The sequence below is a fragment of the Antennarius striatus genome, chromosome 3 (assembly GCF_040054535.1).
Source record: "Antennarius striatus isolate MH-2024 chromosome 3, ASM4005453v1, whole genome shotgun sequence".
Taxonomy (NCBI): Eukaryota; Metazoa; Chordata; class Actinopteri; order Lophiiformes; family Antennariidae; genus Antennarius; species Antennarius striatus.
This window is the reverse complement of record NC_090778.1, coordinates 18184043-18208460: the sequence shown is the minus strand read 5'-3', so window position 1 is coordinate 18208460 and position 24418 is coordinate 18184043. Positions and strand designations below refer to the sequence as shown.

The 24418-nt window shown below is 38.6% G+C and overlaps 2 protein-coding genes across 5 annotated transcripts in view; both read left to right on the top strand.

The window, feature by feature from the left end:
- Positions 1-16595, top strand: part of pdlim5a (PDZ and LIM domain 5a) — a 53721-nt gene extending 37126 nt beyond the window's left edge. For both annotated transcript variants that reach the window (XM_068310293.1, XM_068310295.1), the window contains 6 exons: positions 6842-6924; positions 10874-11063; positions 11998-12178; positions 14299-14419; positions 14494-14609; positions 14818-16595. In XM_068310293.1, coding sequence (XP_068166394.1) covers positions 6842-6924; positions 10874-11063; positions 11998-12178; positions 14299-14419; positions 14494-14609; positions 14818-14907 — 781 coding nt within the window. In that variant the 3' untranslated portion in view covers positions 14908-16595. The remainder of the gene's footprint in view (positions 1-6841; positions 6925-10873; positions 11064-11997; positions 12179-14298; positions 14420-14493; positions 14610-14817) is intronic.
- Positions 16596-17768: 1173 nt separating this feature from the next.
- bmpr1ba (bone morphogenetic protein receptor, type IBa) overlaps positions 17769-24418 on the top strand; it is a 71764-nt gene continuing 65114 nt past the window's right edge. Inside the window, exon 1 of one of the 3 annotated variants that reach the window (XM_068311714.1) lies at positions 17769-17849. The gene's annotated coding sequence lies outside the window, so the exon portion shown is untranslated. The remainder of the gene's footprint in view (positions 17850-24418) is intronic. The other 2 variants (XM_068311710.1, XM_068311712.1) reach the window with 2 other exon arrangements.

The window sequence follows — 24418 nt, the reverse complement described above, 5'->3', positions numbered from 1 at the left end:
GAAAAAGCAGGCTACTGATAGAGTACTGAACCGAGAAAAAAATTAAACACTCTACAGAGAGTCACTCAATATGTTATCAATGGAGTCCTTGGGTGATTTTGAGTAACATAATTTTTCACCGTAATAAAGATGGAATATAAATCAACCAGATTTGTTATTATGTCAAATCCAAAATAGTCCTAATCTACCAGTCTGAACAAATTCAATTACACAGCAGTCAATTGGCATCTCAGTCTTCACTACCCTGCATACAGCCTCCACCGCAGAACATGTATTATACAGACTTTACATACCGTATGTTTGCGCAGAATGTCTCACAGTAACAAGAAAAGACCAGACGCTGAGGAGGCCTGCTGAGAGATGTACAGATAGAGTTTTATGAATTATTCACTCTATGTTCATTTTTAAACATAAAACAAGATTTTTCTAACACAGGATTTTAGAAATAGATAACCCCTGCCTCCCCGACAGGCCTCTGCAGTAGAGCTGATGAGATGCTGTTTGCAAATGTGGTAAATTACAAAACTCCACTGGTTCACCGTCAATGTCTGATGTAATGCAGATGGTTGTAAAAAATAAATAAAAGGGAAGGTGTCTTGGTTAGTTTTAGCAATAGCAACTATGGCCTTGTTTTGTGTGAGAGGACAAATGCATCAGTGAGTTAATGATGTTTATTTATAATATTTTGACCATGTAACTATAGTTTTTCCAAACACATGTAACCCTTAAGTGGAGTGTTATATCTGCTGACATTTGAACTATTTGACCGGCACGCTGCTTTGAGATATGGTGGCATCTGAGGTACTAGAGGATTTCAACCTGCCATACATGTATAGTACATATAAACCAATATCTTATACTTCAACAAACTCTTGGGGTGTAGTAGTTCATATCATTACAGTTGGAATTTTGTGTGGTGTTAGGTTTATGCAACTAAGAAAGTGTGTTTGATGAGCTTTTTTTTTTTTTTAGCTCTTATTTTGTGTGATGTGTCAGCAAAAATGCTATAAATGGCTTGCGATTTAAAAACATAATTTTGATGTCTTAGCTTTGTAAAATATTGCCCCAGTGCCTTGAACATATTTCATCTCAATGTTTACTTGCTGCAGACGTGTTATGTAGATTTTGAAAATAGTTGCAGTATTTAGAAGCTGGAATCAATCTTCTGTCTTTTGAGTTTGCAAAAAAAAACCTATATTGTAGTAATAAAATAATTTCTGACACCTTTTGCTTGTTTCATTTGCTCTGTGTCTCTGGTGTGTCCTTTCTTTCCATTCTTCTTCCTTCCACTGCTTTCTTCCTCCTTTCACTTGTTTCTTTTCTTGTTATCTCAGAGATCTGAAACAAATTTTGGGAAATGTAAAGCCACTTTAAATGTTTCTATTATATAACAGCCCCTGTTAAATAATACACCTGAAGGCTTTTAATTCAATCACTCACTGACTGATGTGTTATTTGATGCACTGAGACGCTTCAAGCAGATTTTGCATTTTCAAATCTTTTTTATGCTTCTGTTATAACTCTGTTTTTCTTTAATCAAATCAATACCAAATCTGATCACATGATCACACATCAGCCACAGCAACACACAGAATCCTTATCAGCCAATCATCTACAACTACAGGATGGCACTTCAGTCTCCAGCTGTGTTTGCATATCCAACCATGGTGGCCTCTGAAATTCTCAATGTCAAGAGAGCAATAAATCATTTACAGCACTCCTTCACTGAGCTACCTTCTCAATACCGATTCAAGGTCTGTTGACATGTTTTGTCAAATTCACACAAACCGCATGAACATCTGTTAGCGATAATGCTGGTGCTTTCAGAGCCACTGGTTCAAAATCAAAGCAAATACAACCATCCCAAATTCAAAGGCCAAACAACACAGCATTTTTGCAAGAAAACATCCCACATTGTTGAACATTTGTGTTTCTAAACAAGTTGCAGCTGTTTATCTGTTTTTAGTGAATTACCTGCTCAAGGACTTACTTCACTAGGTCAAAAAGAAGTACTGAAGACTCTAATCCATTTTCTTTTCACACAAGACCAGCAGTTTTTGATAGCACAGTAAGATATCAACCAAGTTTAAAGGTACATTTATATATGGAGGTGTTTTCCTTTAAGCTTATTGCATTGACCTAATGCCCATATATGAGTTGATACAATTCGAAACCTTTCCCCCTTTTTTGATCGCCATACCATTTTTTGCCAGTAGATGTCAGGAGAGACTCAGATGAATGTCAGTCTAAAGCTCATTGCTCATGAGGGGGTTGACAGCAATTTCCAGGCGTGCTGGGGAGTTTGTGTAGGTTTCTCTGTTCTTTCGTTCCTATTTACTTTTCACAGCTGATGTCTTGGCATCATCATGAGTTCTTGTCCATGCCTTGCCTCACCTTCCCTACTGTGTCATCATGTCTTTTGAGCTTCTTATCACAGCAGAGCTGATAAAGCTGTGTTGCTGTTCTTACTGATTGCATTGCTCATCACTCCAATCTTGTGGAACACAAAGAAGGAGCACTGTAGCTTCAGTGATTGTCAGTTGGCTGAGACTGGAAAAGACTGCTAGTATTTTATATTCAAGATCTGATTTTTTTTAAAAAAACAACAACATTTTACTAGTTTTACCAAGAAAATATGATAAAAAAACAAACAACAAAATATGGATAAACCTGAAAAGACGATAAATATTTCTTTAGGAATAAGAGAATAACGCAGTAACGAGTCATTCACAGTGTATCAGTGCTCGTCACTCATTGTTTGAGAGATTTGAAGACACCTGAATAGACAGTGTATGTATTTGTTATACTACTTAATTTAAAAAACAGAGTTGATTTTAATGTGAGGTGTAAATAGCCCTTGTGTCAACTGAACATGCCATCTATGGAAATAAAAAAAAGGAGAAGCCATGTTTGTTTAGTCTCTGCCAGCAACAGAAGACATGGTCCATATGTCTCTGTGGAGACAGCTCACACCAGCTATGGCATTCTGTGGTCACTGGGAAACATCTTGGCAGCATCTCAAACAGATCAGTCATTGGCGCAACTGCACCACACATGTAAACTATGGAGAGAGAGAGAGAGAGAGAGAGAGAGAGAGAGAGAGAGAGAGAGAGAGAGAGAGAGAGAGAGAGAGAGAGAGAGAGATCACACGTGCACTTGTATGTTTGTGATTGTGTGAGCAAATGACTACCACCTCAACCTGCAAGCCAAATCCAACAAAAGAATATCTGTGTGCCTGTGTGTGTGTGTGTGTGTGTGTGTGTGTGTGTGTGTGTGTGTGTGTGTGTGTGTGTGTGTGTGTGTGTGTGTGTGTGTGTGTGTGTGTGTGTGTGTGTGTTTGAGAGAGAGAGAGATTTAATGTGATCTAATTAATATGATCATACCATGTTGTGTGGTGCTGGACAATGGCCACCTGTGTTATTGGGCCTTTCATTGACTGTTCATATGAAACCAACACATTCAAGAGTTTCATCATACAAGTGATCCATGGCTCTCCAGCACATAAAGGGTTACTTTACACATATAAATGAGTGGGGTGTGAATTTTGCCATATTTTCTTTCCTTTCGTCCACGTAGTTGCTTGATACGAGAAAGTAAGAAGACAGCATGTAGTGCAAAAAGTAAACTCCAATTAGTATAAACAAAGAGATGTAAACGGGGATGCAGAGCAGAGACAGGCAAGGGTCCATGTGTCTAAATGTCAATGATTCACTGTATTTATGTATAAACATGAAGAATACAGACAGAGCAGGAAGACAGCAGACAGAAACAAGATAAATACATTCCCCACCTCCTCCCTCCTCTGATCCCTCTTTAATTATCCCCCTAGATAACAAGGTTCGTACATGACCCCCTACGTCCAGATGGTCAGCGCTCTAACCAGCTATTGAATCAGAACAGTGCAGACTTCATTACTCAACCAATAAGTCTTATAGAATAACGTTAAGTTCCCATGTATTAGGCCTGATTGGTGGAGAATATTAACGAGTTTTGCTGTAATTGGCTCAAATGAATGACAGATTGGGGAGTATCTTATTTCCTGCTCTACTTGTCACCTGTTGTTAGCCAATTACCATAACTAATGGGAATGAATGTTCAGCCAGATAATTTGAATAAATAGCACTCTAGACTTAAATCACTAACACTAATAGCTTAATAGCAAGATGAAGATGAAGACTTTCCTTTTCTTTACCAGCCATCCTGCTAAGAAATGCCACATGATCTTTTCATTTCCACTTCAACATGGATAAAATTGTGAAAATGATCAATTAGCAAGTGATTAGGTAATGTGGCAATCTAATGTGACAATCTTTCATCTAATCAAAGATATAATGAAGAAATAATATTCCAGGTCTACATAATTGAATTCATTATCTCGTGACTTTTCTGTAATATTTGTTTTCTTTACTTTGAAATCTTGAGAGTCTAAGAATGCTGAAGAACAAGCCATGAAATTTAAGTAAATCCTACCTGATTAATTATTGCAATCAAATTTTTTTTGGAAATGTTCATTTACTAACTGTCAGAATAGCACAGGATTATAGCAAATTATACACTGGCTAATATTCAGATGGAAATAGTAATGATATTTGCACAGTTAGCTCTCTGACTAATACATCTAAGAAGATAACTTGATATCCACCAGCTCCTCCGTCAGACAAAAAAAAAAGAAAGAAAAAAAGATAATGAGAAGATTTTCTGCAGTCTGGCGGTCTGTTTCCTATAGAGAACACATAGATTAGGACTGTATCAGCGAAAGCTGATTAGCTGAAATCAATACTAACACAACAGTCCACTGGGTGTATTTATAACAATCCCTGTCATCACTCTGGAGCTTGTGGGATCATTGTTGAACAGAGATGGTATTTTAAGCCCTTTGCATTTAGGCATCATAACTACAAATAAAAGCTAGGTAACACAATTTGTGACAGCATATCTCTTAAAGTGAAGAGAGAACATGCAGGAATTCTACTTTCTACCGTCTATCTTTCTCATTTCACCTCACAAAGTATTTCAATTTCACTCTTTCTTTTTCACTTGGACAGGCTAAACTGTGTAACTCTGACAGCAGTTGCCATAACACTTGTCTTATTTGAGTCCCATCGGGCCAGGCACAAGGAGAAGACAGTGAACCAACTGTTGGCATGAGCTACAACCACTATGCATTTACATGTGTAATATATCTGGGGAGAAACCAATGGCCCACCCAGGTTCTTCAGCTGCCACTGAGAGACACGCAATTTCTCAAACACACAAATACATGCACATATTTGATTTTACCCATAGAAAAATAACAATTTTACATCATTTTAAAAAGCGGTGAAGAGTTTGAAGCTTTGGGGCCAAAAATGATTTGAGCAGCTCAGACATTTATCTCTCCCTTCCACCACATTTGCACTGCAAGAGAGACAAAAGAAGAACAATGCTGTCTTGGTGTTCCTTCAACACAAAAACACGGCAAGTAGAGAACATTTTACATCACGTTTGGGAGATTATTTTTCTTATATTTTGTCCTGTAGGAGAACTTTTTGACATGAACAACGATGTGTGAGAAGACAACATATTGCACATAAAAAGAGACCTTGAAAGAATGATCCCATAGACAAAATGTTCCATAGCATCGTTCTCTATCAACTGAACACCTATTTAGCTCTGATCTTTGCTCAAAGCTTCCATCTTCTGTAGAGAGCCGAGAAATACTGTCTGACCCATGAGCTCATTCGCTTAATGTCGTCACTTGAATTTGTTTTCTGGCAGCGTTTAGTGTGATCGACACCAAATTGTACTGCAGAGCCTCTTAAAATTGCTCAGCCTTTGACCCAAATGTGAAATTTAGCTAGTTTCTCGGGGCCTGTGAAAATGGACTACCATGCTGCAGTTACAACTCATTGGTTCAGTATGTCTCTACAAAACCTGAAAGACGCACACAAACCATCAGTGAAAGGAGATGTCTGAAATGAAAGGGAAGTGAAATATTTGCAATGTGACAGATATCTGTATACAGTATACTGTTGATGCCCATAATATGCTCAGATCGTATTTGTAAGGACGTCATCTCCTTTTTTATGATAAACACTGTTAGTCTGGTGTGTCACTGCATTACATTTAGAATATGTCCCATGTTAAAATTCTCCCTGCTAGAGCCAATTACTGCGTCTTAAGTAATTCGAATTGCTATTATGTCACTGGTTTTGGGTGGATGTGTCATATTATTAATGCTATGCAAAGCTACCTGTCACCTATCCATCAGATTGGAGGCCTGGATTCTGTTCTGCTGTGAAAGTCACATGTGGGAAAATGTTTTTGTTCATAGTGTAGTTACAAGTTGGAAATGCACTGTGAAGTTGAGTGCTGCACTATTTTTGCTGTTCCTGCATGCTGTGTTTTGGTTGGTACCATGTTTGCCTGTGGTCTGTCAGCAAGTAGGTGGTCTGGAATCTGTCTAGCTGTATTTTGACAAGAATTTGAAAAATAACACTGTCTTGGTATTTTCTTTTCCTGTCGTTTTGGTTCTTTTTTCTTTTAGAGGCAGTGAGTACAGTGGGCTTTCAAATGTATTTGGTTGGGAGTGTCACTTTGGTCAACAGGATTAAGTGTTACACGTGCTCACTTCAGACACTAGCTGTATCAACCACTGTTATTGTGCGATCCTCTACTCAGAATGTTGTTTGGGCATAATGCAAAGAGTAACCATGTGTTTTGAAATTTGCTTACATTTTGAAAAAATTGGGTTTAACTAATGTGTCTAACTAATTTTCTATTAAATGCCTTTTATCTAGATTAAAGGCATTTAATAGAAAAAAAAAACATGAATTGATTTGTATTTTCTCCGTCCATACAGTGAAGAAGGAGACCAACCAGAATTGAACAGCCATGCATCTGTAGTCGTCAAGACAATGGTCAAAGGACCTGTTGCAGCCCAGGGTAAGCGCCGTGGGTGTGCTGTTCACTCCTGATAGAAGCACATCTTAAAAGTTTTTTATTTCCTCTTTCACACATTCACAATAACCACTTGTTCTCTTTAAATGTAAATTTTTCCACCCTGCATTGAGCATAATTTATGGAGCCAGGACTAAGCCATAATCAGCATGTCTCCTATTAAGTGACTAAAATAACAAACCCACCTTTGTGACCACATGTTATGAAATACAGCATAATGCATGGCTGTCAGTGTCTTTAAGTTTTTGTTCATCAAGCCAATGACTATATGAAATCTGTGGAGAAGTACATTAGTGCATTACCACCTCAACCTGCAAGCCAAATCCAACAAAAGAATATCTGTGTGCCTGTGCGTGTGTGTGTGTGTGTGTGTGTGTGTGTGTGTGTGTGTGTGTGTGTGTGTGTGTGTGTGTGTGTGTGTGTGTGTGTGTGTGTGTGTGTGTGTGTGTGTGTTGCGGTTACTTTTACCATTGACATGGTGGAAATTTTTGAGGAAAAGCAAATGTGGAATGTAATCGGACTTGGGTTCTTTCCGTTGTTTTACAGTAAGTCATGGTGGCATATGTACTTCAAAATGTCCCCTATAAAGTTTCTTAAAAATAAAACTAAACTAGGAACTAAATCTTCTATTAAGTACATATTTTGATATATAAGTATATTTCTCCCTATAGTTACAGCATTTTCTCATGCAAGACCATTTGGTTCCAAATTGTGACATAATGTAAAACTGATTTATTGCTCTTGAATGTTATTGCAGCCAGTTAGCAACAGGAAAGAGCCTTATTTTCCATTTTGAAGTGTGGCATATGTTGTAAAATAGGTCATGTTAGACCTTTCCTCTTCTTTTTCCTCAAAGCAGACAGAGTAGAAGATCTGAACATGAGTACATCTTTCATTCATCCTTTCATTCATTCATCTTCACTGTCGGCATCTGTGTCTACATTTCATTTTCAAATTTGGATTTCTACAGTTAGTCCGGCACATTCACTTGATACTCTGGTTTTTTACAGTGATAATCGAATAAATTAGAAATATTGCATCTCCCAGATTGCATTGCAGTTTACAGTGTGTTACTATATGATATTCATACACAATAATACGTTGATTTTAAAGTGTGTCATTGTGCTCCTCTTACGCATTTAAGAGAGTCATACCCATGAAGCGAAATGTTCTGCGCCAAAGACTCGGACACTGAGGATGGAGCTAGCAGGTTCATGGATCAGCAGTCTCTCTCTATGACTTGCATATGATCTGAGTGTCAGACGTGGGAAGTTCATGGCCTATTTTCTCAGATTCTGTGCAAACGTCTTTTTCTAACTGACCCCTTGTAAGGGCAGTTGTGTTTCTATACCAACCTGTGACTGAAAAGAGGACGCTGTCCACAGCACCTTAGTAGAAATGCAACATTATCTCCCCCTGACAGACTATAAGGTGAATCATCTGGTGGCCCTTGTTAATTGAATTGCTAGATTTGGCCTCTCACTTCAATGTATGGCATATGGTGGTCCCTTATCATTTGAATGTGTCAACTCTCTCTAATTCCAAGTCAGTAATTACCAAAAGGGGAGGACTGCATCATCTTTCTGAAAATTAATAGGCAATTCTCTAGTCCATTAAGCAAAGAACGACGGCCCCATTGTGCCTCTGGCACTACGTGTAGCAGGTCTATTCTTTTTGTATTAATATTTGGTAAAGGATCTAAGCCACAGAGCTTCAGATTTGGATAAAGAAACCACTTGGGATTTCATTTTTAACCTTACTTGTGAGAACATGGGCAGCAAAGTGGAGCAGTAGATAGCTCTGTTACCACACAGTAACAAGGTTCCGGGTTTGTATATTCTCCCTGTGTCTGTGTGGGCTCTCTCTGGGCTCTCCAGCTTACTCTCACCTCCAAAGATATACAATTGAGGAGAATTGATCACTCTAAATTGTCCATAAGTGTGAATTGTTGTTTTTTTGTGTGCGACCCCGCGATGCTCTGGGAACCCATCTGGGCTTATACCCTGCCTCTCACCCGTAACAACACCCGTGCCCCGCAAATCGGATAAATTGCTGTAGATGACATGATTATTGTTGTCTATTTAAAAAAAATGGATGGATGGATTGATGGATAGATGGATGGATGGATGGATGGATGGATGGATGGATGGATAGATGGATGGTTAGATGGATGGATGGATGGATGGATGGATAGATGGATGGATGGATGTGTGGGTGGATGGATGGGTGGATCTGTGAGAAATTTTCTTTAATTGAAAGTATGGGTGATGAAAAAAGTTTTAAAATATTTAATTAAAAGGGACTGTTGGGCCTTGGTTAAGTATACACTCTGCTCTTCAACTCCCCATTCTTATGTTTGTGAATATTTATGGATCACATTTTTGGCTTGCTCTACCTCATTAAATCTGGACAATGCATTCATTCTGTAAACTCCCTGGTGTAAACTATATACTGTACATATACAGGTATATCTAATCTAATGTAATCTAATCTAATCTAATTTTATAAAATATACAGCATTTTGAATTCTGAGCTGCAGCTATGGAACTCTTCAGCCTGCCCCACCTTCTTCTATATGACTAAAATAAATGGTGTTTAAACTCCCAAACACACCATCAAGCACACATAAATTCTGTCATCCTGTCTTTCCTGAAGCAGTTTCACATGCTAGTATGATTAATGACACCTTTGCTCACCGGTTGAAACCTCAAACTGTAATATCATATGACCTGAAATTATCTTGTCTTTACATTAAAGAAATGGTTGCCACCTAACACCTAAGACACACAATGAATCAAAAAGACAATGTGAAAATGATATGACAATGAACTGGGTCACTTATAGTGAACCTATGTAGGACTAGAGGGCATAATTTTACCAAGTAAATTTGTGGGTTCTACAGTGGAGTCAAAGTTAGCCACCACACACTGCCTGTGACTGGCATGGCATGAAGTGGACAGTTCTCATGTCCCTCAATGATGAAGCTGACTAATGAGTTATAAATGCCATCATCAATAAGTAGTTCATGCTACTGATGAACTTAGGACTTGTAAACTTTTGGGCACTTGAAACGGCTAAAATGTAGTTCCCTGGTTCCCTTGGAGACAAAATATAGAAAAGATAAGAGAGTTGCTAAGAGACTTAGAGATTAGATATTTCATGAATAATGTTGTCTAACCTCTAGATTTACAAGTGATCACACATGAATAAGTTACTTTATGAGTAATTACACAATAAGCCTTTCCTGCCAATACTAGCTTGCTACCTGAAGTCATGATGGTATGTCAATGTTGGATTCACTTGATCCTGCTACCTTCAAGAGGCAAAATAACATGTTTGCAGGTTTAAGTTGCTAACATGAACCTTCTGGGCTCATATTGAATTTAAACCAACCTTTATCCCCAGTCTAAAAATACAAACCAACTTTACAAGTAATGGTGAAGAAAGCCTCCAAAAATAGCTCTCATCCCATCATGCACTCACATACAAAACACATCACTTTCCGCTGTGTGAACATTAAAGCCCAGGCTATATGTTTAGCCAGGTGTCTGTGGTTTTGTTGACGGAATGTCTTGGTTGTCTATGTGTGTGTGTAAGGATGTTTGTGGATTTGGTCGTGTGCATGCATGTGCAACTGCAATAGGTGGAGTGAAAGATTCTGTGGAGATTGATGAGTTGAATCCATGGTTATGACAGCAGGAGTCAGCCAACTGCATGCGCTGCCCTGACACCTACTGGGTGTATAGACGAAGAGGGTAGAGGTCAAATAACTTTCACACCTGGGGAGGAAACTTAAATACAGACATACAAACAGCCCTTAGTGATGCTAAGAGTGCTTTTTCTTTGATCTATTGTCTGCTCTTCTTCTTATACATATTTTTTCTTGCTGTTTTGTCACAAGTACAGCCTTTTCTCTTTATTTCTTATCTTGCAGGCCATGGTCTGATCACCCCATCTTTCAATATGAGGGGTAATGGAAGTGCCAGTGTTGCAAAGGGCCACATCCCACCTCGACCTGTGCCTCAGCCCCACCCTAAAGATGAAGACACTCTTGTCCAAATGGCAGAACATATGCCTGCTGGGACTCGTACTCCCATGTGTGCCCACTGCAATAAGGTTATCAGGTGAGGTGCAAAATTATGTAATTACTCACATTAATATTTATTTGAAACACTTTAGCGACTTCAACAGAATTTAGGTACTGCTACAGAATTACAATGGAGTTGGACAGTGGTCATTCAGGGTGTGTACCTCCATCCTATCACACTTTTCTACTATGCAGTGTTTAGTGAATATAAGTGTAATCTCTTAAACTTGGCCGCTCATACAGAGTCTCACAGTGATAGGTACACAAGTCAATTAACCAAAGAAAATATGTCCAGTCAATTATTTAGTGTCCCAGATAGGCACTTAAAATAATTGCCTTTAAACCATCCCGAGTAAATAATCTGTGTATGAAACTGTAGCACCGCAAACTTCTGACTGTAATGTAGATAAAGTTAAGGGAAATTAAGTTGTACCTGCAGTGGATCAAATCTGAGGGCGATGTTACACTTGTGCACACAGGCACACACAAAAGATGAGCTGATCTCATCTTGACTGGTCAGTCTTTTGTCTCCTGTTGGGGGATTATCTTAATGATTAAGAATCGTGAATATAATCCTTGAAATAATCATAAAAGTTGAGGTAATTCATAATCCTGAAAATGTATCTACATATGTATGAAGATTTTTTCTGGTTTCAGTCCATGCGGTAAAGCGTTATCTCATTAACCTTTGTTGTATTCCATTGAATATCAGTGTCAGAGTAGCTCACATGTTAATTGTTGCCAAGTTCGGGTTTATAAGATAAGCACAAAATGCTTTTTGTGGAGTTTGTGTTTATCATCATTCTTTACCCTGAAAAAAATTGACATGGAACACCTTGTATGGTAAGATACGAAAGACAACTGGTCAAACAGTGTCACATTTGGCCATATGAAAAGATTTTCTATCCTCAAGTAAGATTGAACTTACATTTTTATTCATCCTTTGTCTTTGCCTATTCCATTTTTTTCAGGGGGCCATTTCTTGTAGCAATGGGGAAATCGTGGCATAAGGAAGAATTCAACTGCGCCCATTGCCGCTCATCCCTTGCACATACCGGCTTTGTGGAAGAGAAGGGGTCTGTGTACTGTGAACACTGCTATGAGGAGTTCTTTGCTCCAGTTTGCAGTCGCTGCCAGTCCAAGATACTGGGGGTGAGTTGATGTCAATCAAAATAGATCAGTAGAGGGCGTGTGTGTTTGTGTCGGTGTGTGTCCAGAAGAAATAAATTGGTGATAATAACAAGCAGCCACACAGTCTTTCAAGTCAAGGTGTCAATTAATCAAAAACTTTAATCAGTTCGTAGTCCAAAATCCAAGTGGGGGTCAAAACCAGAATCAGTACAAAGGAGGCAGGCAAAATCGTAATCCAACAGACAGGCAAAAGGTCATTCACGGGGCACCAAAAGACAAAAATCGTGGTCAACAAGCAATGGTCAAAATCCGTAAAAAACACAGACAAGGCAAGGCAAAATTCGTGGTCGTACAGAAGCAGTCTAGGAACAACAATAGCGATCTGGTATACAAGATTCTCTACTCAAATAGAAACTGAGTTATGGTGCGACAGACCTGAACTGAAGTGAAGTGTCTTAAGTAGACGGACCAGGGTGCTATGTTAGTTGCAGGTGGAACTAATAATCATCTAACTGACTAGGGGAAGAACTAAACACGGATTGGTTAACGACCAAACGAAACAATCAGGGGAAACAACCCGGGTGCAGTGAATCATGAATGCAGTGGTAATAGAAAACCAGAAAAGTACATAAACTGAAAACCAATAAACAAAAGACAAAGTCAGGAACAAATGAATATGGCAAAACTGAATATGGCAGATGCAGATCATCACAAAAAACAGTTAAAATTCCTGTTATAAAAGCCCACAGACCTATCTAGACACGATTTATTAAATGTAAGAGACTAAATGTTTCATGAGGGCTGAATGATGTTCTTACCATATAAGCTAATTCAATTAATAATCATGATAATAAAATTAAATTTACTAGTTTATTTTAGCTGCCGATTCCCTAAATGAATCAAGAGTATGTGACATTATTATTTTTTCTTAGCTAGGTTATATTCTCCATACTTGATATAGCAATGAGTGAGTAAATCATTTGAATGAAGTAGCAGTTGTTACTGTTACACTATTGACTTAGAATAATTTGAAGGTTAGTAGTGTCAAGCAATGAAATTCATCATATTCACTTTTTTATTTCTATCAGCATTGCAAGGTGGTCACATGAGAATGATTCTGTTTACATTGTATTGGCTACTGCCCAGTCTTACGACAGTGTTTTTTTAAAATCTGATTGTTCTTATTTCAGTAAGAAGACAACTTTCAATTTGAAACTAAATAAAGTGCCCAAAATATAAAAATGCCACTTAATGAAGGTTGCTGCATTTTAACCACAAAGTAGGTCTAACTCCAAATCTGCAGAATAAATTCTAATATCATCACAAATGTTCTGTAGTGACCATCAGTAAAACTAATAAATGGGTATGGGCTTTTGGGGAAATTAGGCTTTGTATTCTGGACACTGTGGGTGAACCAAAAGTGTCTGGAAGCTGAGATCTTTGCTTCAGTCCCAGCTCTGACGTTCATCCCTCATGTGATCTAACCTCTTTGGCCTTAATCTCTTTCAACTCTCCGTTTCTCACACATCTTCAACCAGTTTATAGCCTCTTATTAACCTGTTTTCTCACCCCTTCTCCTCTAATCCTTTATTCCATTCTGGGTCACCAACTTTCTATTGATTCCCTGTCCTGTCTTGTTCATACAGTTTAACAGTGGGAAAAAAATCACGGTTTATCTATTTTAAGCTAGGAAATGTAGCCCCACATGAATGAAAAGGTATAACAGGATTCTTGACACACGTCACAGTTTGTATAAATTGATGCTATTTCGATCATTTTTATGATAAGTTATTGCAGTGATGAAAATAATGGCCAGAAAAGAAGAAGAAGAAATGCACTTTATTGTCCCTCTTGGGGAAATTATCTTCTCACTCTTAATGATTAAATATTTTGAACAAGCATTGAAAGCAAAAGCAATATAAGCTGGTAGCTTCCTTCAAAAGTCATTATGGTCCACACACACACACACACACACACACACACACACACACACACACACACACACACACACACACACACACACACACACACACACACACACACACACACACACACACACACACACACACACACGGTGGCTAGAGCTCCTAATGACTTGCATGATGCTTTCAACTAACTGTGTTTTTTACATTTGCTCACAGGAGGTGATAAATGCCCTCAAACAGACATGGCATGTCCACTGCTTTCTGTGTGCTTGCTGTCAGCAGCCAATCAGAAACAACACTTTCCACCTGGAGGACGGAGAGCCATACTGTGAACAAGGTGAGCGACGATGACTCTTGATAATTGATTTTTGTGCAAAGACTAATAAATATATAATGCTTTGTCCACTACAGACTTCTACAGTTTGTTTGGAACCAGTTGTCATGGTTGTGAGTTCCCCGTTGAGGCTGGTGACAAGTTCCTGGAGGCTCTCGGTTACATCTGGCATGACACATGCTTTGTCTGTGCAGTAAGTGATGGGTAATTTGGGGCAAAACAGTATTTACCTCTGCCAATGAGGTTCATTTGACCACCCATATTTGTTTGACCACAAAACCTCTAGAAAGGTTTTTAAGCTGTCTTTATTTCTATCACAAAGACCTAATAAATGACATTAGTAGATTTTAAAAAAATACTGAACAGCTCACTAATAAAACATTTTTATTTTTTTTCCTCAGGTGTGTTGTACCACTCTGGAAGGCCAGACTTTCTTTTCCAAGAAAGATAAACCTCTTTGCAAGAAACATGCTCACACACGTAAAATATGAATTTACAAATTTCCCTGCAATTTCCAATTTCCTCTCCTGGCTGCTGTTGCGGAAATCCTCTTTCCGACATTTAGTTCATTTATCAGTGAAACTCAAGCAATACTCACACAAGCACAGCGGTGACTCTCGCTATTCAGGATAAGATAAACAGTGCCATGTATGCATAGAAAAAACTGAACTCACAAGGACCCAGAGCCCTTGTAAGATTTTATTTCTACCGTAAGCAGAAAAATATCTTGCAGCACTATGTTGCTAATCTTTTTTTTTTAAACCAAAAACCTCAATTTTACTTTATTCTTAATTTTATTTGCAGCTTACATGTGGTACCACAAGCAATAACCTTTTTCTGATAATACATAATAAAGATTGTGATGCACATATTTGCTTCTTAATGATGAGTTTAATCTTGAAGCATGACCGTAGAGAAGTGATAACATTTATGGTTATAAATAATTGCATTAAGTACCTGAACCCATTAAATCCCATTGCACTTATAATTAGGCAGCACCAAGAAAATGTCCATAGCCATTGAGAATGATTACAGAGACAACTATAATGAAGGCAGGCAGAGACTGAAACATCCTGCAACACCCCTGAATTCAAAATTTTACCCTGACCTATTTTCAGGATATTTCAGGGTAAGTCGCGGGATGTGGCAGTCTTTGAATTCAAAATTTTACCCTGACCTACTTTCATAGATCAGGGTAAATCAAAGCATACGTGGATCAAAGCACGAGCTTCAATTTATGGTTTATACACTGGCCCTCTCCCTCGTCTTTCTATCTTATCCGGTTTTCGAGTGTACAAAGTTTGAAATTTGACCTTGATCTAGTTTTCTTAAGGTCATTTTCATCTCCTTTGCCGCCAGAGTAATGTGCTTTTTGGTTCATCTTTCTATCTGCAACGGTTGCAAAAATATTTGGTGGACTAACGGACGGATGGATGGATACGCAAACACTGACAATAACAATACATCCCATTAGCGAAACATATTATCTACAGTGTAGTACTTCAACACCAGTGAGCTGGATAATTGGGATGATGGTGACAACTTTCGCTCTTATTAAGTATACCGAACATTTTTGTAGTTTTTAAAAGATTGTATGTATTTTGTTTTCTACATTTCGTGTGAAACTGTTAGCATTGCAAAAACATTGCCAGATTTGAAAGAAATGGCTACATTTACTTATTTTACTTTATAGCATTGAGGCACTTGTAGTGTTTATGTAGGTATGACGTATTAATATGTAATGAATCTTCTAACAATTAAATGTAGAATAACATAATATAAAATCCATATATGTATATGTATGTGTTTCTCTTTGTTGTGATAGATGGGCTTTTCTTGACAATGCTTTTTATGGGTGCCATTATTTAATTAAGAGGTGCTTAATAAACTTGGCTCTTTCTTGCCTGGCCTGCAGGAAAACAAGGTCAAATGTAGAAATTATAATCCTTGACTAGTTGGCTGTTTTTAATTTAGTATATGGAGAAGGTCTTATCTGAACTTTTACTAGAGGAAATGCAACAAGGCTGACTTTTACTCTTTTCATATTATTATGATTAAAGTCATTTTATTATTTAATGGGACAAAAGCGGTGGAATGCTAAGAAAAGTGCTAAGAAAAACAGACTATAGTTGGAACTGTATTGCCTAATAAACAATGTGCATTTTAATACCCAACAGAATGCTTTGTGTATGTGTTGTTTTTCTTCTTCTTCTCAATGTGTACACAAAGCGGAAGACGCTCAAAGGAGACAGGGAGAAGGAAACAGCAAACTAGAACCAAGACAGTCAGAGACTGCAGCATCCCGTGAACTACCCTGACCTACTTTCAGGGTAGGTCAGGGGTACCCTGAAAGTAGTACCTGACTAGTGCATAGACTAGTGCATATGGAGAAGGCCGGTGTGAGTAACACCATACATCAAAGCTAGTGCATAGGTGGATCAAAACACTAGCTTTGATCAACCGTCTTACTGGCCTTCTCCCTCGTCTTTCTATCTTATCCGGTTCCTGAGTGTACAAAAGTTGAAATTTGACCTTGACCTACTTTTCTCAAGGTCATCGCATCCTCTCATCATCTCATTTTTATCCCCCTTGCCGGCCGAGTAATGTGTTTTTTGTTTCATCTTTCTATCTGCAACGGTTGCAAAAATATTTGGTGGACAAACGAAAAGACGGACTGACGAACTGATAAACGGATAAAAGAACGGACAAACACTGACAATTAAAATACATTTTGAAGCGGGATGAAATAAGTAGAGCAAGTGAGAGCGACGAACGTGGTTGGATTACTTTATGAGTGATGTTAAGTGTTAAATACAAGCATTAAGTACTTATGTATGCCTATTTTCATACTGCTTTTGGGTAGCATAACCATTTATCTTTACACTAGCATCTTCAGACTGCAGTACTTGAATATTCATTCAACTACAAATATTCATTCAACTACTATGAACTTGCTTTGTGGAATAAACTACAAAATGCTGACAAATACAAGCAGTAAAAGAAACAACTTACAAAGATCACCCAATTACTTTCTGCCTGCTGATATTTCTTTGGCTTCCAATAGCTACATATATTTTGTGAAGACATCAGTTGTTTATTAGTTATCAGACACCATTAAAGTGGAATCCACCATCTGGAACAGAACTTCACCCAGTCTGCTCCAGCTAATGCACTACTTTCTGTGTGGCATTAATCACCCCTCATACAGTTAGTGGCTTTTGGAGGAGCGGAGGTTTTCGTGTCTAAGACCACTGCGTGCGTGCGTGCGTGCGTGCGTACGTGCGTGCGTACGTGCGTGCGTGCGTGAGGGAGAGAGAGCGAGAGAGAGAGAGTCTGAAGCTCTGGTTTGGAGACAGATCGCCTCACATCTGTACGCGGAGCAGCTACTGCACGCATTAACTTTTCCTCTCATCGGAAGAAGACAACAAAAAAGGTGAGGAGAGCAAACAGGAAGTGGAGACGCCATTGAATTGTTTCTTCTTCTTTTTTTTACGCGTCCTGTCTGTTTTCACTTTTCAGTCATGACTGATTGACAGGAGATGGTTGCTCTTTGTTGAGATGTCGACACATTTCTGCACGTCTGACTGATGAGGTATCTGAAGGTGTCCAGGTTGTGTTTTGTTTTATTAGAGGAGTTTTCACGGAGCCAATGGTTGAAATGAACATTTACTTACTGCTGTACTCCTGTAGAGGCGGACGCTGGCAGGGATCGTCCTGGGGCAGCCAAGATGAATAGTTCTTTGGTGTCTTAAGGAGGAATAGTTGATCAAAGTCGTGATTAGTTACCAAACTGCAAATCAAATGTATTTTGTGAACAATAATAAAAAGTAGTTGGTTAAGCCAGGGTTAAAGCGGCTTTTTAATACTATGATTGAGGACTTGCTGCTGTAGGATTTATGTCACAGGCATAGTGATTAGTTGAAGGGTTTTTGTGTGTGTCATTTTTAGTCTTGGTTAAATTTGATAGATGATTGATGAACAGAATAGGTTTGAAGAGACAGAGCTTACCTTGATTTCACATTTTGCACTAACAAGTTAGAATATTGTTTGCCGTTTTTCCTCTTGGTTGACTCCAAACAGATGCAATCACCTTTGGTATGCAAGAAGTGCTTTACAGATGTCTATCCTCTGATATCATCAGATTATACTTAATCATTTTGTGGTTTAATAAACGTGGTGGTTGTAAAGTCATGTTTCAAGAGAATCAATGTATTATGGTGAACCTCCAGTAGAACTCAAGTGCTCAAATAAATTGCCTCCCAGGTGTGTTGTGACTATGCAGAAAATGTTCTGCTTCCTCAAAATAAACCCATTATGTCCAAAAAAGTGTGTTATATGGCAAATATGGCCAGTCTGTACGGAGTTGTTTGAAACCATAAAGGCTTCACTACTGAGGACAATAATGAGGAACTTATACACTACTTTGTTATGTTATGTAACATTAGTTAATTTGATATAACATTAAAAACAACCCTCCCAGAACATGAAATCCTTCATTATTTTACCTTATGGTCCCTTTTACATGAGTACTTTTCAAAATTTACATTTTGTCATTATTACATACAGTAGGCATTTTTATTCAAATAGGAATCTAGTTAGGAAAAGTCAGAACTTTTAGTTGTGTTACTTTTTATTTCATCTGATCTGGTTATTTATTTCAGCACAGCCCTTATCTTTATGTGTGATGTTTAAGTAATCAGTCTAAATAATGTCTTTCTTGTTTGCCTTTGCCTTTTTTTTTGGTTTGTCTGTTTCTTTATGAGTCATGAAGTTTTTATATTCATTCATTCACGTTCCTCACTGAATCCAGTTCTGGGTCAGACCGGGATGCGCTGCCTGCTGGTGGGAGAACTCTGTGATGGAGGTCATCCTCCAGGAGGAATGCTGTGAATTTCCACACGACGTCCCGGTCCCGTTCTCGGAGTTGCTCTGCTTATAAACATGTTTGATCAACGCACTTATGCGGCTACATGGCCTGATTCAGATAGTGGTTCGGTTTGTGCCACGAGTTTTGACAGTGATACAATAGATAGATAGATAGATAAATAGATAGATAGGTAGGTAGGTAGGTAGGTAGGTAGGTAGGTAGGTAGGTAGGTAGGTAGGTAGGCAGGTAGGTAGGTAGGTAGGTAGGTAGGTAGGTAGATAGATAGATAGATAGATAGATAGATAGATAGATAGATAGATAGATAGATAGATAGGACATACCGCAAGACATACCCTACACGAACAGACACATGCAGCACTAACAGGACTTATATACTAAACTATAACTAAAATATAAACAGTATTAAATTAAAATATAAACAGTATAAAATTAAAATAAAAACAGTATAAAATTAAATTAAAATATAAAACAGTATAAAATTCAAAAATATAAACAGTATTAAATTAAATTAAATTAAATCCATTCAACTGCGTGCTGACCTCGCCCCCCCCCCCCGCTCCTCCTGATAGAGTCATTGTACAATGCAGGTGTTTTCTAAAGCAGGGGAAATATTGTCAAAAAAAAATTACGTAAGACCTGCCACAGTGCACAAAAATGTTGTTTTTAAATAAAAAACAGTGATATGACCTAAGCATAATCACTGGCTGTACCTCAACATTACAAAAGCACAATCATTGGCTGCCCCAACCACCCTCCCCTCACTTTACATGTTTACTGTATTTAGGGGCGGCAGTGGCTCAGTGGTAAAGCGGGCGGTAGAGTGGGTCGTCGTATGATTTAAGATCGGCGGTTCGATTCCCGCGCCCGCCCCCCCCCCCAAAATACCCGGAGGTGAGCTGACACCTCCCACTGTCAGCTCACCTCCGGGTGAGCACTGCCGAGGCACCCTTGAGCAAGGTGCCGTCCCCTTTACAAATTGCTCATTTGAGGCGCACCAAGAAGGAGCTGCCACTCTACCTCCCTTGCATGCCTACAGGCCCCCGTGTGTGCTACAGGGACCTGTACTCACAAATATACATGTATGCATGTGTTTGAATCATTAGCTAGAGTGCGTTCTTAATTTCCCTTTGGGGATCAAACCAGTATATAAAATATAAAAAAAAATAAATAAAAAAAATTTCATTTCGTCATGTCCAAATGATTGTTAACCATACTGCTAGTGTGTGTCTGTATAGTGTATGTGTGTGAAAGCATTTGGAGTTAAACAAAAGTAATTTCCCTACGGGAATTATTAATAGACTGTCGGCTAGCACCAACAGTCTGTCCAGCTATGGTTTCCGTGTGGAATGGGACAATCGATGTAGTATCCAAAATGCTCCTCGGGCATCTGACAAAAAACAGGTGCCTTTTCCTTTAACATTAGCTTTTTTACAATCTCACGATTAGTTAGCTTTCTTTCTCCAGTTAGCCTGCTAACATTCATCTACGGCTTCGCAATGCCCGCCCGGCGCAATCTATGATTTGCCAACACAAAGTTTTTACGTCACTATGTTGATTTTTGACTATGATGGGTACGCTTGGTTTACAATACGAATACATTTGTTTTCATATGTTTGGTATGAAATCTGATATTATTGTTTTATTGTGGAATTTCCACGGGTTCCTGCTTGTATATGTGTGTGTGTGTGTGTGTGTGTGTGTGTCTGTGTGTGTGTGTATGCCATTTAGACAACTAAAACTGTCAAATTTTAATTTAGGTAACTTTTAAAACACCCTCTTTCTACATTCGTTCCATTTTGAAAATAGTGTAGACTTATTGTAGTAACAATAATTTCTTAGACTTGGAAATTAAGCCCCCATCTTCAAGGGCTCAGAAATAACATAAAGGAAAACGTACACAGCCTCCAGCACTGAATGACCTACAGCCCAGTACTCCCCATATACCCTAGCTATAAACACACAGACACACAGGCGGTCTTGCGCACAGCATTCAGCTCTCCCTCTAAGTCCAGTAACCATGTCCAGGTGTTTGTCAGTGTGGGTTATGACAAGAATATATCTGTATGTCTGCGCATGAGCATGCATTTGTAAATGTATATCCAGATGGCAACATTCTGTGGCTCCATATCTTACCTCACCTCATATGGGGGCTCCTGGGCAGTAACACCAGGGACCTGTATAGGAGAACACTGAGCAAATATTAATGAAAGAAGCAGAGGTCCAGATGTGTATGTGTGTGTCTGCATGTGCTGTTTTTCTTGTTTGGCGTTCTAATAAGTGAATGCAGGTACTGAGGCTTCACAGGAAACAACAATCTCTTTGAAGCCAGGCACACGTCACTCTAATCTGAGCAACACTTTCAATTGGCTGTGTAATTGACTTTTACATAGCAGCTGTAAACAACAAAAAATCTCCCATCCTTTTTATTCCATGTGTATTTCAGAGAGAGAGAGAGAGAGAGAGAGAGAGAGAGAGAGAGAGAGAAAGAGGAGTTTAGATTCCTGTTAGTTTCATACATCTTGTTGAAAAATCTATTGATGCTAGGTTTTCAGATCACTTTGACATCGATTAATAGGAACCAGCAACTTTTATAACTTTTTTTCTGCTGCTATAAAAGTTGAGTAGGATGGAAGTTGGGAAAAACAGTTGAATGCTATGTTTACTTGCAAAAGGACTCCATGGAAATATCATCAGTCTATATCAAATACCAACTTTTTTTGGAGTCTTACAGATGTTAAAAATAAGTAACATATACATTTTCCTGCAAACCTTATAGATTCTCACGTGAACATCTAAGGTGTATCAAATGTATTTTTATTAAATGTGACAGCCAGTTAAATGTGAATGTTAAACTGGATACAACTGAAAGGAATGACAAAACAATAAGTTGCAGTGGCAGATGATGAGTTCAAGTGTTCAGGGATACCAAAGACTAAAATAAGTTTAAAATGATACTTAAGTCTAATTATTCATCTGATACTGTGATGGTTGAATTACACCCCCCCCCCCATATTCCTAAACACACACACACACAAGAGAAATCAGAGCAGAGAATATTAAGAGAGTAAAAACAATTACTCATAAGGACAGCTTACGAGTGATGTGCTCCTAGCTTTCCTCTTGTAGAGATGGAGTGGCTAGCAATCAAAAAGAGATAAGAGCTTTAACCCCAGGGCTCTTCATTTTTTAGGTCTTAAGATTTTGGTCTTCAAACAGTGTCAAAATGTTCTAATGTAATGTTTAGGCATTTGTCTTTACCGGAATTCCAAATAAACTGAGTGTGTTAGAAAGGTTTCTGAAGGCCTTGCATTATCTTACAAAGTTTCAGAGTTATTTAAAAGGGGCTTAATAAAGGCTTTCAAAATGGACTCTGGGTGAAATAGGAAATTATATTAAACTGTATTCATTCATCAGCTCTCCCTGACTCTGCTCATCTGATAAAAAAACAAACTAACAAACAAAAAAGCAAAAAAACAAACAAACATGGCTTACCTTCATTTGTGCAGAAAGTTTTGACTATGAAACTGGTAGAATCTCCTATAATTTAAACCCTGTTACCTTTGTCAAAGTGATCCCACTCAGAGTGACAAATTGTGTCCAAATGTAGGTTCACTTCATTTTTTAACATCAATGAGAACCTAATCTAAGACTTCCCACGGCTGCTTCACTGTAGAGTTAGCCAGAGGACATTCTGCTTTAAGTGCTGAACTTCAGTTACCAGCATGTTCTGTCATTTCTTCTCTGTGGGGCGGTCCTCCAGTTATTACATACTGTTACATATTTTTCTGAAATGCTTTAAGTGAACACACTTTGCTTTAAGTGTAAGTATGAAGATAGGATAATAACAGGGATCTGAAATATATAAAGAACATATAATGCATGGTCTAAGGCTTATTAACAGCAAACAGGCTTGGGCAGAAATATCCTAATGCAACATTGAGTCTCAGATCAGGAGACTTCTTCGAATTTACTAAATCTCCCATCTATTGTTTTATTCTACTAAATAACTTGTTTGTAGGATGACTTTGTGCTGATTTTCAGCTACCACTAATAAAAACAGATAATCCAACATCATTCAAGACATTGAAATAGTCCTGAATTGATGGTCCACTAGGCGGCACGGTGGCACAGTGGTTAGTGCTGCTGCCTCACAACACGGCGGACTCGGGTTCGAGTCCCGCTCTGTGCGGAGCTCACATGCTCTCCCCGTGTCTGCGTGGGTTCTCTCCGGGTTCTCCGGCTTCCTCCCACCTCCAAAAGCATGCGCTTCAGGTTGATTGGCTGGTCCCAAATTGACCATAGGAGTGAGTGAGTGTGTTTCTATGTGGCTCCGCGGTACACTGGCGTCGTGCCCGGAGTGTCCCCCGCCTCACGCCCTGAGACTGCCAGGATAGGCACTGGCTACCCCGCTACCTGCGTTAGCGGATTAAGCGGGTTGGAAAATGAATGAATGATGATCCACTTAAATGTTGAATCTTTAGTGGAGGATTTAGAACGCTTACCTGCTAATATTAGCTGTGGCTGCTGCTTCAGACCCATCAGTCAATGTATAATACCATACACAGGTTTTAGTTATTACTTTAGGTTAGACATGTCTCCCTGGGGACTCAACAATAATCACCGGGAAAATAGTCCTGGTTTGGTAAATTAAAACATGACGCATCACATGTTTGCCACACAGCCTGTCTTGATCCCACATAACAAACATCAGAGGTTTTCTTGTATTTGGTCAGATTTAAGAAGGATAAATGTGAGCAGGTGAATGTGATTTTCTTTGCTTATGTTGTCCTTATGACAATGCCCTCCTTTTAATCTCTCAGTGCTGTGATGTACTTGTGCATCTGTTTACTTAATCTTGTCAGAAGGCTCATGCAGTCAAGTGAAAATACTGTATTTTTACTGTAAAGAAAATGTGATTGCGTGAGCAGAATTAAAAGTCCACATGCACGTGTGTCAGAAAGATCTTTGACTTTACACACATGTTTCCTTTTGGGTCATCCTTTGTTGTCCTCTCAAGCTGGGATGAGTTTTCTTTGCTTTTCAGATGAAAATCATGATCTATTGCCTGAGCTGGCTTTGATATGTTCCAACAAGTATGCACTGACACATTTCCA